Below are 18,108 nucleotides of genomic sequence, written 5' to 3' on the forward strand. Positions count from 1 at the left end.
TTCAATAACCTAACCTCAAATTGAACCTACATCGAATGAGACAGAATAATCAAAACCCATGATCCAGAATCCATCTACCCCTTAGCCCTCACAATCTTTTCCAATGAAGACTTGCCTAACAAAATCACCCCATGGTCCATCACTAGCCCTAAACAGGGGATAACAGCTCGACATACTCCTTAGGTGGTCTAGCAGGTAAAGGTGGTGGAGGCGCATTGGACGTTGATGAGCCGTCGATGGCCCTAGCTTTACCAGCTTTGATCGTCGGATCTCTAGCTAATAAAGGTGAAGAGGGTGGTGAGGTCGCAGGCGAGAGGGTATCATTGCTACCGAAGTACCCACGGTCATCGCCTTTTTGAACTTGAGAAGGAGCTGCGATGTTCGCATGATTGATGATTTGTTCAGAAGCTAATCCTAGACTCGTCCTAGGTTGATTCGTCAAACTTCTTCTGAATGGATTTGTCGCTGCTGTTGAGAGGGAAGAAGCTTCAGGGGGTGGTGAAGACGGCGAGTTATATCGCTGTACAGCAGAATTAGCCTGTTCGTACCTCTTCTTCATCATGTCCTTCTCTTGTTCCGCTGAAGGATAACCTGTTCCACTTCCACTTCCACTCGCACCGACACTTCCAGCATTATTGGACGAAGGCCCAGCAAAAGACGGTGGTGCGTCATCGAAAGAAGGGGGAGACTCAACAGGAGGAGCTAAGACAGGTGGAGGTGGAGGCGAAGCGGTACTCTGTCGGGTTCGTGAGGGCGATTCATTCGTATCTGAAGCTCGATTAACCCTATCCATAGCTTCATAATACCTCTTCATCTGTTCTTTCTCATCTGAAGCGCTGACCCCTCCTGAGCTAGAAGAAGGGACCATCGATCCAGGTCCGGCTGCAGGCCGCAATGGACCAGGTTGAGGCGATCCTGAACTAGCCCTTGCGACCCTATCCTGGGCTTCATAGTACCTTCGCATCTGTTCCTTCTCATTCAGGGCGGTAGGAACCGTAGAGGTCGCTCGAGACTTCGTAGGGAATGCAGTGGGCGTATCGGATATTCGATTGTTACCTGAAGATCCTATACCTGGCGATTGAGAGGCTCTAGCAACTCTATCTTGGGCTTCGTAGTACCTCCGCATCTGCTCCTTCTCATCAATAGCAGAAGATGCAGCCGCTGATGTCTCAGGCGTAGTGGGTGAAGTTGCATGACTACCTTGATGAGGGGATCTAGGAGGTGATTGCTGCATACCAGCCCCACTACTTTCCCCTCTGGATGCTGCGGCCACCCTATCTTGAGCTTCGTAGTACCTTCTCATCTGCTCCTTCTCATCGATCGGACCGGGTATAGCGGCATAAATCTTCGGTTTTGTGGGTGAAGGAGTCTGCGTAGTCTTTCGAGTATATCCCGATGGACCAACAGGTGGAGGGGACCCAGTCCTAGCGGCAACTTTTTCCTGCGCTTCGTAGTATCTTCTCATCTGTTCCTTCTCATCTATAGCCGAGCTAGAAGGCAAGGTGTCTTGCTTAGCTTTCTGTGAAGTACTCGTACTTGGGCTAGCACTATTTTCTCCTCTTGCAGCAGCCGCTACTCGATCTTGCGCCTCATAGTACCTTCTCAGCTGCTCTTTCTCATCTAAGGCACTAGTTGGAGGTTTACTACCAGATGGTGACGAAGGTATTGACACGTCCCTATCCTGATTGTGGAGATTGGTTACTTTAGAGGGTGTAGCTGGTGATTGTCCAGAGCCGGAAGCAGAGGCAACTCTACCTTGAGCTTCATAATATCTCCTCATCTGTTCTTTTTCATCTATTCGACTACCCTGTCCTGTTCTATGACCCTGTTCGTTCACACTAATCGAACCTACACTCCCACCACCAGACTTTCTAGATAAGACACTACTACTTCCAACATGAATCAATTTACTGGGTGAATTCGGATTCGGTTGATTCTGATTCTGTGCGACAGCTTCTTGAGCCTCGTAATACCTTTTCATCTGTTCCTTCTCGCTCAACCCATTTGCCGATATACCCAGGCCAACTGGGGTGCTACCATCAGCCTTTGAGCTAGTACGGTCAGGTGGGTAGATCGCATTATATGGCATAGGTCCATCCGATGTACTACCCTGAGAAGATTTTCGTGGAAATAGAGGTGGAGAAGTTTTCAGGGCCTGTATTATACTGGATTGTCTATTTGGCGAAGAAGATGAATTGGCTTTGACCACGTCAATCTTGGAAGGTCCCGCTTGCGGTGGAGGAGTGGTGGTCTCGGCGACTCTCGAAGTAGCTTCTTCGTATCTCTTTCTCTGTATTTCCTTTTCTTCAGCAGCACTCAGAAGCACCGTCTGTTCAGCGATAGATGGTGGAGGAGGTGATCCCATTCTGTTCGACCCTGAACTAGGCCTTGTAGCAGGTGAGGGCGAAGTCAATCTAGGGGAACTGGTAGTTTTCGGACTGGAATTCACAGATGATCCGTTCAAACTCGTATATTCTGATACCGGTCTGGAAGGTGCTGTATACTGTCTTTTCGGTTGAGCAGGCACAGGAGGTGCGTATTCTGGTGGTGGTATTTCAGGTATTTCTTCTTCGTCCTTTTTAGTCGTTTGAGAGGAGGTAGGCAGACCAGCGGCGTTCCGAGCAGCCTCGTACCGTTCTCTCTGCAAGGTCTTCTCCTGCTCTGAAGTGAGGTAGAAGGAGCTCGGAGGGACTGGTGGACGAGCCGAGGTGGGGCGAGAAGGTACCGCTGGCATAGGGGAGGATTGACGAGTTGATGGGGAAGGTGCGGTAGCTGTAGTAGGTGTGATGGCGTTCTGTAACGTGTACAGGTCAGCTCACCGATAGGACCAAATCAAATTGTGTCCATTACTTACGTTGCTAGAAGCTAGACTGTTCGCAGCTCGATCACTCTCCTGTTCCGGTTTCTTAGCATTCTTCAAACCTTTATCCCATCTACCAAATGTAGCCATAGTCGCTGTGGAATATCTGTTGCTGGAGGTGTCATGCCCCGCGTCACTCATCACGTCTCTCTCATGTCCACCTGCAGAATCGAGAGTGGGTGAAGTAGGTGTAGTACTCCTAGGTCGTGGTTGGGCAGTTGGGAACATTATCTCGGGCCTTCGTTGACCAGGTGAAGTAGGCATAGTAGCATATGATCTATTCTGAGTCGGTGTAGGTGTCATACCAAACTCGTTAGTGTGGGTGTTCGTCGTGGTGAATGTACTGGCACTATTACTAGATGCATGTCGTTGATATGGTTGTCGGTGGTCGAGGACTTGTATTGGCTGTTGCTGCTGCTGTTGATTGTACGATCCAGCAGTGGGACGCTGAGGTGGGAAATAACCAGGACCGGGCAAGAGAGAATTACCGCTGAATCGAGCATTAGGGGGTAAGTCAGGTTGAGGACCGGCGAAAGGGGTTGAATCAATGGGACGAGGAGGAGGTGAGGGTTGGGGAATGTCGGGGCATAGGAAATCCACTCGACCTATATCCCTATGACACTTCATTAGGATAAACATTCATTCAAAACTCCGTGAAAACCACTCACCCAGTAGCCTGTTCAGCAGTATTCCTATCAAAGACACCGACCGTATACATAATCCCATTGATTTCAATTTTATCCCTTATACCTTCCATTACAGCTTTGACTTCTAAGGCATATTCCACTCTTAACGTTCTAGCATTTTCAACCGTTACCAACACTCTATCCACCAACATTTCGATCTTCGCTGATTTCTCACCACCTAGTCCTATCCTTTCGTCCACTGCTGCCTTGACCGTTGATATAGGCCTTGATTTCGTTATAGGGTTTTGTAGGGATTTCCTTTTCTTTCCTTTTGTTCCCTGGGGATCAGGTGGGATAGGTATAGAAGTGATTAACTCATATATCGTACATTCGAATCCCTTCAATTTGAAGGGTTGCGATTTGGTTGATTTCAACGATGCTGAGAACTGTATTCTATCTCCTGAACTAAAAGCTGTATTGGGTCTTGAGACATTCAATATCAATTGATCATTCGATGCTTTGATAGTCTTCGAATCGGGTATATTATATAGTGGCCAAGATGAATGAAGATCATGTTTGATGATTATTAACGGTTCAGATATTTTCAATATAGGGTATGACTCTTTCTTGAACAGACCTGATTTTTGTTTATAGCATAAAGCAGCGACTAATTCGTATCTTATCCCAGTAGATCTTGGTAATTCGACGGAAGGTGGTATATTTTCAGGAAGAGGTAAGAAGAACTTGAAATCTGCCGTTTCGATCTGTTCAGTCTCTTTACTTTCGTCGCTTGGTTTCCACAATGTGTTGATTTCTCCTATATGTTCCCATACCGGTTCAGAGGATGATCCACCAGTATTAGGGAATCCAGGTGGGAGGGATTCGTATTTGCGTATTTCGACTCTGACCCATTTGGCTTTTACTGGGATGGATCCGACCCGCAGTTCCAGGGATCCATGCACACCTGCTGCTTTGCGGTTAGGGGAGGCAGGGATACCGGGATAACCTTGGATGAAAGGTAGGTGGGGTGGGGCTCGTAAGAGCAGACGAGCTGGATGTGACATTGTGGAGATGGTATTTCTATATCATCGATGCGAATTGGAGGAATCGATGAAGATGGGAGCGTATGACCGGATGTCCAGCTGAAGAGTTGTGATAAATGTGAAAGACGATCCCGTTGATACTACTATGGTTACAAGATACTCTACTTAGTGGATGTGTCTATGACAGAGTGTCAACAAGAGAGTTGAAGATTGCAAGAACAGATAACATAACATATTCACTTTGACCCCTTACCGAGAACATCACCTCAAATACGCATACCGTCATACCATCATAACATTCACAAACAATCGGAACAACGGACATATATCACATGTCCGCATATATCATCTCTAATAACCTTTAATGCACAGACCCCGGTTCATCAAAAGCCGATCGATATCAATGACAGCGACGAAGTATCCGCAATCGTACTGAAGACCGGTATAGAGCATCAAGTCATCACTAAACAAGACACAAGGCCACCGTCTCGAACGACATCATGTCAGACGCATTCAGGAAAGCAATGGCCAACAAGCTACCCCAGCTACCTCGAACAAAAGCACCATGGGCCGAGGAGGACGAGCAGGGACAAGAGGAGTTGCAGGAGGACGAGGAGGATGATGGGTTGGGCGATCTGCACGCAGCGTGGGTATCAGCCCTTCCATCTGGACTGAATCATCTGCACGTCCAGCTGCCTTTCGTCATGTGATTCCCATTTAAGCAGCTGACTTCTCTATAGTCTACCACCTCCCACGAAATACGGTTCAACAGATCTCACTCCTTTATCCGCTTCGTCTTTCTTCCAACAAGCATTAGAAGTCACTCCTTCCTCTTCCTCCACGACGTTCAGAGTATATCTCACTCCACCTAATGCCAGCGATGGAAAGGGGAAGGGCACTTACCTTATATGTCATCATGGAGCAGGAGCATCCGCATTGAGTTTCGCAGCATTAGCTAAACATGTAAGGGAGAGCAGTAATGGGGAATTGGGTGTGCTCGCTTTCGATTGTAGAAATCATGGTGGGTATGAAGTATCCGTATCAGCTTACCAAGTAGATTAGTCTGAGCTGACCTGATCTTATGCCCAAATAGGCAGAACCAAAACTGCCGGTTCATCCTCTTCGGAGCAAGATCTATCTTTACCTACATTACATAACGATTTGCTAGGACTGATACAGCATATATTCCCTGATGCGAAAGAATCGCCATCTCTGATAGTAAGCTGCCCATGGTTCGGATCGTCACATCAAGTGTATCAGCTTACAGGTTGGTCTCATACAGCTGTTAGGCCATTCGATGGGTGCAGCACCAATCTTATCTTCCGCACCTATACTACAGAAAAAGGGGTATACGATACCTGGTGTGATAGTGTTAGACGTCGTTGAAGGTTAGCTGATTCTTTGTTGGGCCAGCAGATAGGATGATGGCTGATCACATGCTATGTACCGAAATAGGTACAGCAATTGAGGCTTTACCATTGATGAAATCTATCTTATCCCAGCGTCCTACCCAATTCAGGTCGGTGGTAGATGCGATCCACTGGCAGTGAGTAGATACTCTTCATCGCATTATGGCTCTTTGGTCTGGGAGAAATGCCTAAGCATGAAAAGCTGATCAAGTTGAATTAGTCTAACATCGAACACACTAAGAGATACAGAAGCAGCACGAGTATCCGTACCATCATTCCTAATTCCGGATCCCAGTACCACCAATAATGGGGGAGGAGGAGGAGGGGAGAAACAGATTTGGAGAACTGATCTTTTAGCTACTGAGCCCTACTGGGAGGGTAAGCGTGCCTGTATCTCTTACATCTTCTACGTCAAGCTGATTTCTCATGGTTTTGATACGCCTAGAATGGTACATAGGTCTAAGTAAGAGATTCCTCGAAGCCAAGTGCGCGAGGTTATTGGTATTAGCTGGGCAAGAAAGGTTGGATAAGGAACTGATGGTCGGACAGATGTAAGTGCCTGTATCGTCGGCTGATCCTGCACATCTCATTGTCCATGACAGCTGCTAATGATGTAATGGCTTCATAGGCAAGGTAAATTCCAACTCGAAGTCATGCCTGATACCGGACATTATTTGCATGAGGTGAGATTTTCTGCGGTTTCTCAATGTGAAACAGATCTCAGTGGCTGATTACCTAATGTTCCACCGATTAGGATAATCCCTCATCATTAGCCTCAACGATCGTGCAGTTCTGGCGAAGGAATACAAGGGTATTGGTACTACCCCCTAAGATCGGTCAACCTGGAGTACCGGGTATGAAGCCAAATAACGTAGTCAAACGTGTGGGTGAGGATTAGGGGAGTCGCGAACACCACAGTTCTGACATCATAATACATCATCATCATCATCAAATGTATGTATATCTAGTATAGATTGAAGTTACAACAACAATATCTGATCAATTGGAGTTTAATCATGGAGAAAGCCAATAATATCCTACTATGATATCTATCGCCCAAAAACTATTCTTCTGTATTTCGTATTCCTCATTCCTCATTCTTTATTCTTATCTTGCTGAGAATCACACCAAATTCCATAGTCACATTGACATACACCCTCAAAATCAACTTTCCTAAATGTTATACTATACCTATCTTCTCGTTTCACACTATCGTCGGTCGCTCTAGAGCGTATACCGTGCGTCCAGGCATATCGAACTTCGTTGGACATTATACATAAACTATTGGGTTGAAGAGGAATTTCATAATATGTTGATTGTGCTAAGGGTTTAGGTGTAAGCGTAGGTGGTGGTGGGTGATTACCATTAACCGAAATTTCTGATGGGAGCGTACCCGGAGTTGAGGTAGAGGTTGATCCGCCAACACATCGTCTAGGAGCGAACATCTTCATAGCAGTCGCTTCATCACCTTTCTGAAACCCCATATTGACCCTCGCTCCTAGCGAGAACGATAAAATCTCTTTCTCGAAGCACGAATGCGTATCTATATGAGGGGGTATGCCAGATCCAGGTGGATAATATTGCAACGTAGCTTGATTAATTTCTAATCCATTTATATAAGGTCTAATCATCTCTATCAGATTTTGGATGTAATCTGGAACAGGAGTGGGATTGGGTGAAGCGTGGTTTGTGGTGTAATCGTATTTGGGTCCATAGTGAATCGCTAATCGACGTAATTTGGCTTTGGGCTTGGGCTTAAGATGGTTTATAGTCAGGAGAAAGCTTGACTTGCTCTCTTCCATTGTACGAAATTCATCTTTAATGGTATTCAGTAAGACTTGATAATCTTCAGGCGAGAGAAAATCGTTAATTAGGATCAAGCCATTATTATACTCTAATATCTCTTGACCATGTCCTGTATCAGATGAGGAAGTCGATCGATCCCGTTCTGCTTTAGGATCTGACGGAATATGCTTGAGTTCTCGAGTATGATCCCATGGATTGGATACCCAATTGATATCTTCGATATTCCCATTGCCCATCTCCGCTTATGTCTTTAGCCCGGTCCGCCCTTGTCTAAAGCACTGGATCCAGCGGTGTTATATTCTTGGTGACCTGTGAGAAAACATGACTGTCGTGATTGTGAATCAATAAACCATCTCAGCTTGATCATCTGTTTGATCACTCTCCCTACAATATAACTGGCACTTCTTGGTCTCATTCTCGAAAACAAAGAAACAAAGACGTATCACGTGACCTGTAAACTGATCTTCTAGAGCGGCTTTGTCCGATGAATGACGTCGTACATACAAAATAAAGTCATTTGATCAAACGTCTCGTGCGATTCAGAACGGATCAAATGCTCTTTTAGTCCATGATCAGAGGCTGTGCTCATGGATGTCATGCCAGGGGATATATAGGAGGAATATTTGTGCGGACCTAAACTCTCTGTGCAGGCTTGAGAGGGAGAGGGCGGTGTGCCGTGTGCAGTGTATGGAGCTAAGTGACTGACATCGCCTTTCGGTCGTGTTTCTGTTTTTGACATGGAGCGAGATCTTATAGACTAATAGAGAACAGATATATAATTTCACATTCCTGACCACTTGACAGACTCATCGACCCTCCTTCATCCCACAGTCAACTCTACCACAGCTCAACCTCCTGTTGATAATCGAACAATATGTTCTTCACACTATCAATCATCTCATCCATTCTCCTCTTCTTGAATCTTGTTCAAGCCCTCCCATCCGCTCAGATCTCCCCAGCGAAATATGAGAGTCTCGAGAAACGTCAATCCGACGTCCATTTCACCTCCTCATGGCCTGATCAACTGGTAGGTGGAGATAGCATCTCGATGAGCTGGGAAGGAAGTGATTCGGGAAAATATACCTTAGCTTGGGTGGAGGAATATAATGGTGGTGATGATCTTTTGGTAAGTACAGCATCGCTTCCATCCCTTTTTCTCGGGGAGTTGAGATTGGGTGAGTAGTGATGTATGGCGATCCCGCTGACGATGGGCTCCACGTACATCTACAGCTAAACTTCGTATTCCAAAATGAAGTTTATGATCATTACGATTTCTACTTCGCCCCCGCTAAATGTTGGAAACCCGAAGCTAGCTTGTGAGTTTGTCCTCCTCCGACTGAACATATATCTTTTTCAGTTTGCAACATCATTAGAGATACTGACATCTGCATGTGACTGGTATAGCCGATTCATCGTTTGGGATTCTGAAGGATTCCCTCTACCTGAACAAAGAGCTTATGGACCTAAGTTGAATCTGGTACCAGGTGATGACGAGCCTGATACTTGTTAAGTCAATCAGCTTACCCCTTCAATCGAGGAAGACTGCTTGGACCTCAGGTTGGTAGACAGTGTATGGCATACGGAATATGTGGAATATGGTAATATTACAACAAAATCGGTCAGAAAGGACAATCATGTATCGATCTGACCTTTGCTCATCTGTCATTCACAAGAATTTTAATTTGAAACTCCGAACACTCTTGCACACGAAGAACATAAGTCAAACAATAATCTTGTAGGCTTAACGCTACTTTGACTCGATCCAAATTGGGCGGCCTCAAGTTCAATCTTGTCCCTTCTGAGTTCCTCCCAATCTTCAGGCAATCCACTACTTTCGGTACTCCCACCCCCTGTATTAGTAGTTGTCTGTGAGGTACCAGTGTCCTGTTACCCATTCAAGATAGATTAGCTTCTGACTCCGGTGGGCCCGCGCTCAAGTTTTTGTCAGACTTACACTTGATGTTCCCCCTGATGCACCATTATATGAGGAAGTAGTGCTGGTTCTATTGCTTGATTGCTCGCTCATCCTGCTGAATAATGATTAGCTTAACAAGCTTTGTGATGTTGAGTAGAAGGAGGGAAGAAGGCAAAGATGGGTGGCAAAGTACGGCGCCGTCCATCTTGTAGCCAATGTATTGTCATTGATGGAAGTCCGATGTGCAGGTTTCATGTCGGCGGAGTATCTTCTCACACCAAAAGGACTTCTTGAGTCTTATTGTGCCGATGAAGGGAAGTGGTGAGATGACTCAACACAAATGACCCACAGAGTGTTACAGCCCTGCTCTGTGATCTCCAATACCATCAGAGAGTCAAGACAATAGTGTATTTCATGTACACACAACATCTCAACATCACTTCTTACAGGCTCTGCATACTGCTCCTTTATCGCTGGTCACTCATACTGTACTGATCATATCAATCGTTAAATATCGATCCTGAACTCAGGCGTGATACAAAATTCTCTTGGCACCAAAATTGTCTTAACAACCTCCAGATTCTCTTGGCCACTCGAATGTCGACGCAGGAGATTGTGGTCCTTGTTGAGTTTGAGTCTGAGATCCCCCAGAAGGAACGTATGACCCACCACTTTGAGAGCTCTGAACATCGCACAAAACCTATCAGTAATCTTCCTTCACGTCGGAGTGATACATCAAGTTGACAGCTTACTGAGGTGCCACCCGTGTTGGTATCTGTTGATTGAGTAGATCCTGAGGTAGAGCTAGCATTCATGGAGGGAGGAAGAGACCAAGGCTCAAATACTGGTTCTTGTTTGAGGGGCATTATGAGTCGAATTCTGTCCTGAGTGGAGCACTAGGGGGGTGAAAAGTCTGGTTGATGGGTCAGTGTTGTAAGCAAAAACACATCTCTTGCCGTTCATGAGCGCCTTTATATGTATATTTCTGGACGCTGTTTTCGAGGGTTCCATGTATGACCATCATAGGCGAATATCAATCTCCTATTTAGCCGAGAAAGAAGGCTTCGCTAGTTCGCCTGGAACGCTTTGCACAAGCGTGTCGCTGTAAGTGGGGGAATCAAGGCGTTTAAGTTGTGTGTCTTCTATCCGTCAGCAGGAAGCCAGAAGAACGCGTGATAGTGAGTTTTCTTCGTGACAAGTGGTTCACGTACAAGACATTCTCTTGTATGGCTACTCTTCACAGCAAACTCATATCAGAGACTTGCATGCAAAACTGATCACATCATTTATAGACGCCCTGAGAGTCTGCTCCGAATATTCCTATCTTGACCATATGAGATACCAACAAATCCAACTCCAAGTAGTACAGTAGTAAGTGTCCAGCGGCGTCAACGAACACAAAGGTAAGAATTGGTACCGAGATAAATGGTTTCCCTGATGTAAACTATAAGTACACCTGATAGTCCGTTCCAAAGGCCAAAACGTCTAGTAGAAGTGTGTATATGATTGTTATGTGATGTCATATGCGACGACAATATGCTAAATTGCCTATGTACTGTATTCCTCGCTATTGATGATCGGTAGTGAAAATAATATGTCAATGAACAAGAGATTGACCGGAAACTGCCTAAGTAATATTAACCAAAACCAAAGTCGCTAGAAGGGACAGACTGGTCGCTCCAGTAGTGTATGATACTGATCGCAACTCAACTCTTGATACTGACCATAGAACCGATAGCAATGCGCTGCCAAGATGTAAAGGAGGGTCCAATGACATTGCGAGCCATGGGCAGTGCAGCATTTCCCTTGTCTTTCATGTCCCGCACAGTACACCATTGTGCGGCCCCACCATCAGAGTAAGTGGGTCATTGTCTTCGATGCATGACAACAACGCCATGACATGCAACATGTAGCCTACATATCTGTATGTATCGGTTATCAGGAACACCTACTGACGAACGTCCAATCTACGATCACGAACAAGAGGGTAGGATACTGTGATATTCTGTGATGGACGATATTTGTAATGTTTTACTTTCATAAGCGAGTATATATACCATGCATGTGTACCATGGGCCGCATCAATGAGTAGGCTGAAGCTACAAGGAATTATCCCCGTCGGGCATTGTCCCCCACTCACATGCGTCCATTGACAGTTTATCGGTTTAGCCGAAATCCGATAGAAAGGTCTAGTCTCACTCGAGTAATCACTTCTTCATGTCATCATCTGCTCATCTTCGATACACCACTACTGTAGATATCTCAGACGCATCGTGCTCGGAAGTCGTTCAAACTACTCGTGACTATCAAGATCGAGAAGGTCAAAGACACAACATGCCAGAGACCACACCTCAAAGACCGTGGATAGAGACTCCCTTACTTGAGTCAGCAGCTTTGTCCAAGATCAATGGCTGGTACGTATCTCCTTCTCTCTTCACTTGCTTCGCTTCATCAATCGGCTGAGACGATCAATGATACAGTCGGGTCTTCTTGAAACTAGAGAACCTCCAGCCCAGTAAATCATTCAAATCTCGGTATGTTCAATCTCTGACATCGTTATACTGCTTCCCATGACTCATCAACCTGTATTGCGTTGTTGTTGCGTTTTATAGAGGAATCGGAAATTTCATTGTCCAATCAATCCAATCCACTCCCAATCCATCCTCTCAACCTCATTTCTACATTTCGTCAGGCGGTAATGCAGGCTTAGCATGTGTAACAGCATGTTCTACCTTGGGATACAAAGCTACTGTGGTAGTTCCCCTATCGACAAAGCAATTCATGATTGAGAAATTGAAAATTGCAGGAGCGGACGTACTTCAATATGGAGAAACATGGTTTCATGCCGATCAACATCTCCGTAATGATATATTATCTAAAGATCCTGGAGGAGTTTACGTTCCTCCCTTTGATCATCCGAATGTCTGGGATGGCGCCGCTACCTTGGTACCAGAATGGGAAACCCAACTGTCTCACATTGACGGTCTAGAGCAAGTCGAAGCGGATGGAGTAGTTTGTTGTGTAGGTGGAGGAGGGTTGTTCGCAGGTATAATGCAAGGTATTCTCAACCAGAAGAAAAGAAAAACAAAGGTTATAGCTGTTGAAACGAAAGGTGCAGAAAGTCTAAATGCTTCTTTAGAAAAAGGTGAAAATTCCAGCTTGGGGGGAATCACTTCCATCGCGACTTCCTTGGGAGCTATCAAAGTGTGCCAACAAGCTTTCGATTACGCCCATGAGAATAGAGGTTTAGTGAAGAGTGTTGTAGTAAGCGATCAACAGGCTGTACAGGCATTGTTGAGATTCGCAAGCGAAGAAAATATGATTGTGGAACCTGCTTGCGGAGCGACTCTGTCTATCGCCTACGAAGGGAAGTTGAAAAATCATATAGAAGGGTTGAAAAAAGATTCAAGGGTTGTGTTGGTAGTTTGTGGAGGAAGTGCGGTGACGCTAGACTTGCTAGATGAATGGAGGAAGACCTATGCCAATTAGAAGGAAGGTGTAGATTTCAACAGCAGACAACCGGTGGTTGGATTTAGAACAATTCACGGATGATGGAATAGGTATAGATCTGCATGGATTCTGTCGGGACACGCTTGATCGCTGGTTGTACATTGACAATAGCAAAGCTATCGGACTATTACAACTAGGGATAGATCTAGAGTACCAGAAAAGAATTATAGAGACTGCTCAGAGTGAGTAATGCATCACATATGAGCTTTGCCTGAATATTCCCGGGTAGACATCCAAAAGCCAGATAACTCTACTGTATTCACCTTCTTTCCTAAACTTGAATGTATCGATTTCGTATGCGGTTTCAGCAAGGTATATCCTTTCACTTCCTTTGGTCCATCCGCTTTGGTCATTAATCCTTTATAGCGCGGATTTGGCTTTGTTGACCCAGCAAAACTTGATTATAACCACATACCGTCAACAAGCTTTCGAAGCTAGATAAATCGCTTCACTCATTGAAAATCATCTCGCCAGCGGAAGCAAGATCAGACGATAGTTTTAAATACAACATAGACAACGGACTGCCATAACGACCCGGACTAGTAAAGTGTCAAAACGATATATACTGATTCATCGAAATCGTCAAACATGTCCTTCTACTCAAGATGTTTCCCTTCAAGCCCCTCACGTCTCTTCAAGATTCAAACGAGTATAGCCGCCCACTTCTTTGCTCTAATAACAATTGTCTTTTTGGTATTGTCAGGAGTATCAGGACCCAAAGTGGGATTCTTCTGGTTGAGGGTGGAATATAACGAGTCGCAATCTTAGTCCATTCAGACTGCCAGCGGGGTGAATGTAAATGGGACTGTAGGAGGAGATGGTGAGATTTGGAATCTAGGTGGGCTTGGGACATGCAAACTTGGTGAGAAGTGAGTGGTCTGATCAACAACACCGGATCTTGTATCGCCTTTAAAGATGAATCTTACAAATTGACAAAAATCAATGTCGTAATGATCTTCTACCTACAGATGTCAGACAGGCCAATCTCCCCCTGGTTATTATACTCCGATACAACAAGTGTTGCGATTACATTTAGCTAGTAAGTTCATTCTGTGTCAGGAAAAAACCATACATCAAACACGTCGTAGACGTCTTGGCTGAACATGGTTTTACCCATTTCTTCACAACAGTAACAGCAATATTCTCCGTGAATTGGATTTTATCCTACGTTCTATTCTCGTTTCCCCAATCTGTATTTTCAAAGAGGTACTCAACGTTAATACCCCTCTTCGCACCGTTCTTCACTTGTATCATCTTCATGGCCGATCTGTGTGTAGCTCATGCCCTAGAGATTAAGGAGGGTGTGAAAGAGGTCGAAAAGATAGATGTGTTTTGGCTGTAAGTACTGCTTCAGATTTGACATACGACAGATATAACAGTCTGAGGTTGATCGGAATCCCCATTCATTACACCATCGTATTCTGCTCTTATAGAAAAATCCACAGTACTGTTAAACATCCTACTGACCTTGCTCTCCATGCGATACCCTTAGCGGCACAGTTGCCTTTGTCTTTTCCATCTTATGGTGTATTTTTGCAGAACTAGATGGGATGTACAAGCGACATGACTTTGCGGAATTGGACAGACCCGTTTTGGAACCTGAACCTGAGAGGGGTCTTGCTGAGAAAGCCATTCATGGTGTTTACAGTCTATGGCCATGGCGTAGGGAAGAGAAAACGAGAGAAAGTGGTAGGAAGAGGGAAGATAAGCGTAATCATAAACCTCGGAGTGGAAGTAAGGGAAGTAATAGTAAGTCACACCAAAGGAGTCAAAGTATGAATAAGAGGAGTGAGACAGCGTAATGTTATATTTGAATACAATAATATGCATAACGCAAACACAATTACAGTAATGTATGCTGAAATTGGCAGATATGATTATTATCGATCAGAACTCACGACCTATTTATTTCTCCCTCAGTGTCTATGTCCTCTTCATCCTGGAACCCCGCATCTTCCTCATCTATTACATCCTCTTCATCAATCGAGCTTTGCTCTTCTGCTTCAAGGTACATTTCATCCTCGTAATCTTCCACAAATGCAATCGGTACTTTCCATCTCTTCACTTGACCATCTTGATCATCCATCAACCTATTCTGCTCCATCTCCAACTCCATATCCAAATTCGATTTATTGATCAACCCATAGGCTTTAGCTCTGAGATAAAATCCATCAGTCTTCTTTATATGTTTCTTATTCCAAGCATCCTTGACTAGATCCAAGGCCCAATCAATCTTATCATGTTTGATCAATAAGTCCAACATCTTGCTATACCAAATAGCCTGTACCATCCTAATTTGTCCCAATTCTTTCCATCTTCTATGGCCTTCTCCAAATCCAGCACCATCATGTCGATTGAACGAATGAGTAATAATTTCCATCCACATACTAATCGATACATTCGCTTTCCCTCCATCAGGGAAGAGATCCAACGCTAAATCAATATATTCCTGTCTTTGTTCCGCACTCGTATAAGTAGATTTAGCTATAGGCCCAAGGAATGACATCCACATTTGTACCAATCTCGATCTAGTCACTCCATACAGTTTCCTCTCACTTGCTTTTTCCAATATATACAGACCAGCTTGAATTTCCAATAAGGTAGGTGAAGCTGTATGTGTCCACTTGGTTATCATCCCATATAAAACTTTGGTCCATCTTTGTATACCTGGATCGGGAGCCTCGGCATCAGTCGTAGCATTTAAAGTAAGGTCCACTATGGTCTTCATGGGTAAGTTTAAAACTTGGAGTTGGACCGATAATAATGGTCCTAACACATGGGGTCGAAGAGGTATACCACTATCGATGAATAATTTGGTTACTTTCTTATACATCTTTAACTTGTCTTCAACAGGCCATGGACCTAAAGCGAGTCTTCGAATGAAAACTGCAAAAGCTATATCGGAATTATCTTCAGGTCTAGTGGTGTCCATGGGAAAGGTCTGGAATATTTGCCAAGCTTGATTGAGTGTTCCGTGCTTCATGAAAAATTCAACAAAAGCCGCTCGAGTCCTAGAATGTATGCTACCCAGATGACCTTCTTTGGCAGCTTTATACAAGCTTTTAATCTCATTTCGTAAATTGGGTTCGTCGAATGATAAGATACTCAACGTTCGTATTCGCCTTGAAAAAGGTTGATCTTCAACATGCCAGTTTTGGGTAGTGAGTCGACGCCAATATTCATCTACCCATGCTCTAGCTTTTGATCTCACAGCAGAAGGCTGACCAACACGCTGGGACAGGATCGCCATGTACAGCATTGCGGAAGAAAGGAAGTCACCATTGGGTTCTAGGCCTCTTTCAGGTAGGTCGACATCGATCATCTTGATGATTCGGTCGACGTCACCTTTCCATTCAAACGTTTTCATGAATTGCACTGTAAAAGAACGAATGAATCAGTACTGAATAGACTAATCAGATACAGTTGCGATCCGAAAGGCATGTTCTGGTGTAAAGCAAAGGAGTTGAGATCAAATAGATCCAAAAAGCACTCACACCATATAACAGGGGGAATCGGTATATTCCTAAAGACCAGACTGAAATCATCCAATTCTCTGGGTTTCAGATAAGCATCGGGACCAATAGAAGCTTCCAATACCCTATCATACAATCTATCCAGCTTGGTATCTGATTTTCTAGTTCCCAGCGTGATGATCCTTGCCACCAAAGCATTAGGATGGTAACACATCAAGGAAAGGACCAATTTATCCACATTCGCTCTGAATCTCTTGTGAACTTGTGATGGGGCTTTGGAAGCTTTCAAAGCTCTATCGATAGGTTTGAAATCGAATGTCGATGTTGGTCTGAGATCTATGTGAGAATCCAACATTGAGAATAAAACTTTATCATCTAACGTATCCATTAAAGTATGCGCAGCTATATTAGCCATCAGAAGATGCTTTAATCCCACATTGACTTTGTTCTGATTGCCAATGGGGCGAGCAGATGGATCTTCTAATCTCGCATTTAACCTTTTTATCCTATCCCAAGAAAACAAATCTTCTTTCTTTTTACCTTGAATCTCCCTCATATGCTCTTTACACCTCTCATACGCGTCGACCACATCTTTAGGTCTACCAGTTCCGATCAACTTCAACATAAATCCATATAACCCCAATGCATATCCTCTAGATGCAGATTCAATGACCATATTCTTCAGATGCCCATATTTGGCAGCTTCGTATAATGCCATTTTACCCAGATGAGGGTAATTCTTGCCGAACAGGATTTGACGGATACTATTGGATATAACTTCGAAGTGCCATGGTGCCAGACGGTGTATACAGCGAAGGTCCCACAGTTGAGCCCATTCCGCGATCGATTGATCTAATTGGGAGTTCTGAAGGTGCGAGATAAGTCGATTGATATTGGCTTCGATGGGATAGTCCGGTGGTACCCCTAACAAGATCGCATCGCCACGAGATGTCAAGGGGGAAGTGGGATCATGAGCGACAGGTTTTGCAGCCTGCTCAGTTGTTGAAAGGCCTTTCGGCTTCGACGATGGCGGTGGTCTGGTGACATTGGGTTTGGGCTTGACATTTCGACTCCGCTTGTAAGCAGGTGCGGGGGCAGTAGTGTGCAACGGTCGAAGTAACGGGGGACGAAGATGAGTTGTCGCATTGGTGCCCAAGCTAAGGCGATACAGCCATGTCTGCGGTCCTGGACCAGCAGCTGCCATAGGTCGTAGAGCTGACATGCAATGTCTATGGCAGTCAGCGACGCTACATGGAGCAAGATCGCAATGTCAAATTGCAAAGTTATCTATCCGAGGTAATTCGATCTAATTTATAGAGTCCCCTATTACGTAATGCATCCACGCGAATGCTTTTCTGTGATCTGAATCTGACCCTGGCTCCGAACACAAACAAAAGCCCAAAGCCATCCTATTCTCGTCATTCAACCTTGATCTCCCAACCGCTTGACCTACCTTGTCTTCTCTG

At 44.7% G+C, this 18,108-nt stretch overlaps 9 protein-coding genes across 9 annotated transcripts; 4 read left to right on the forward strand and 5 right to left on the reverse strand.

Annotated features, from left to right (window-relative positions):
- Positions 1-148: 148 nt before the first annotated feature.
- Positions 149-4,550, reverse strand: L199_005337 (uncharacterized protein; the record flags this gene model as incomplete). The annotated part of the gene is made up of 3 exons (XM_064891048.1): positions 149-2,794; positions 2,855-3,473; positions 3,529-4,550. 3 exons carry the CDS (start codon positions 4,548-4,550, stop codon positions 149-151), a joined length of 4,287 nt encoding a protein of 1,428 aa, XP_064747120.1.
- A 479-nt stretch (positions 4,551-5,029) lies between these two features.
- L199_005338 (uncharacterized protein) lies at positions 5,030-6,836 on the forward strand (the record flags this gene model as incomplete). The annotated part of the gene is made up of 9 exons (XM_064891049.1): positions 5,030-5,175; positions 5,270-5,550; positions 5,623-5,747; positions 5,812-5,917; positions 5,985-6,075; positions 6,159-6,316; positions 6,384-6,489; positions 6,567-6,621; positions 6,693-6,836. 9 exons carry the CDS (start codon positions 5,030-5,032, stop codon positions 6,834-6,836), a joined length of 1,212 nt encoding a protein of 403 aa, XP_064747121.1.
- A 196-nt stretch (positions 6,837-7,032) lies between these two features.
- On the reverse strand, positions 7,033-7,980 carry L199_005339 (uncharacterized protein; the record flags this gene model as incomplete). Its single annotated transcript, XM_064891050.1, has 1 exon — positions 7,033-7,980. One exon carries the CDS (start codon positions 7,978-7,980, stop codon positions 7,033-7,035), a length of 948 nt encoding a protein of 315 aa, XP_064747122.1.
- A 638-nt stretch (positions 7,981-8,618) lies between these two features.
- L199_005340 (uncharacterized protein) lies at positions 8,619-9,254 on the forward strand (the record flags this gene model as incomplete). The annotated part of the gene is made up of 3 exons (XM_064891051.1): positions 8,619-8,870; positions 8,975-9,060; positions 9,149-9,254. 3 exons carry the CDS (start codon positions 8,619-8,621, stop codon positions 9,252-9,254), a joined length of 444 nt encoding a protein of 147 aa, XP_064747123.1.
- A 167-nt stretch (positions 9,255-9,421) lies between these two features.
- L199_005341 (uncharacterized protein) lies at positions 9,422-9,770 on the reverse strand (the record flags this gene model as incomplete). The annotated part of the gene is made up of 2 exons (XM_064891052.1): positions 9,422-9,628; positions 9,699-9,770. The coding sequence occupies 2 exons, from the start codon at positions 9,768-9,770 to the stop codon at positions 9,422-9,424; spliced, it is 279 nt and encodes a 92-aa protein (XP_064747124.1).
- Positions 9,771-10,224: 454 nt separating this feature from the next.
- On the reverse strand, positions 10,225-10,525 carry L199_005342 (uncharacterized protein; the record flags this gene model as incomplete). The annotated part of the gene is made up of 2 exons (XM_064891053.1): positions 10,225-10,341; positions 10,412-10,525. 2 exons carry the CDS (start codon positions 10,523-10,525, stop codon positions 10,225-10,227), a joined length of 231 nt encoding a protein of 76 aa, XP_064747125.1.
- Positions 10,526-11,993: 1,468 nt separating this feature from the next.
- L199_005343 (uncharacterized protein) lies at positions 11,994-13,148 on the forward strand (the record flags this gene model as incomplete). Its single annotated transcript, XM_064891054.1, has 3 exons — positions 11,994-12,073; positions 12,140-12,193; positions 12,272-13,148. 3 exons carry the CDS (start codon positions 11,994-11,996, stop codon positions 13,146-13,148), a joined length of 1,011 nt encoding a protein of 336 aa, XP_064747126.1.
- Positions 13,149-13,757: 609 nt separating this feature from the next.
- On the forward strand, positions 13,758-14,971 carry L199_005344 (uncharacterized protein; the record flags this gene model as incomplete). Its single annotated transcript, XM_064891055.1, has 5 exons — positions 13,758-13,889; positions 13,938-14,038; positions 14,138-14,208; positions 14,300-14,507; positions 14,662-14,971. 5 exons carry the CDS (start codon positions 13,758-13,760, stop codon positions 14,969-14,971), a joined length of 822 nt encoding a protein of 273 aa, XP_064747127.1.
- A 92-nt stretch (positions 14,972-15,063) lies between these two features.
- On the reverse strand, positions 15,064-17,864 carry L199_005345 (uncharacterized protein; the record flags this gene model as incomplete). The annotated part of the gene is made up of 2 exons (XM_064891056.1): positions 15,064-16,544; positions 16,664-17,864. 2 exons carry the CDS (start codon positions 17,862-17,864, stop codon positions 15,064-15,066), a joined length of 2,682 nt encoding a protein of 893 aa, XP_064747128.1.
- Positions 17,865-18,108: the final 244 nt, after the last annotated feature.

The sequence above is a fragment of the Kwoniella botswanensis genome, chromosome 1, assembly GCF_036426115.1.
Source record: "Kwoniella botswanensis chromosome 1, complete sequence".
Taxonomy (NCBI): domain Eukaryota; kingdom Fungi; phylum Basidiomycota; class Tremellomycetes; order Tremellales; family Cryptococcaceae; genus Kwoniella; species Kwoniella botswanensis.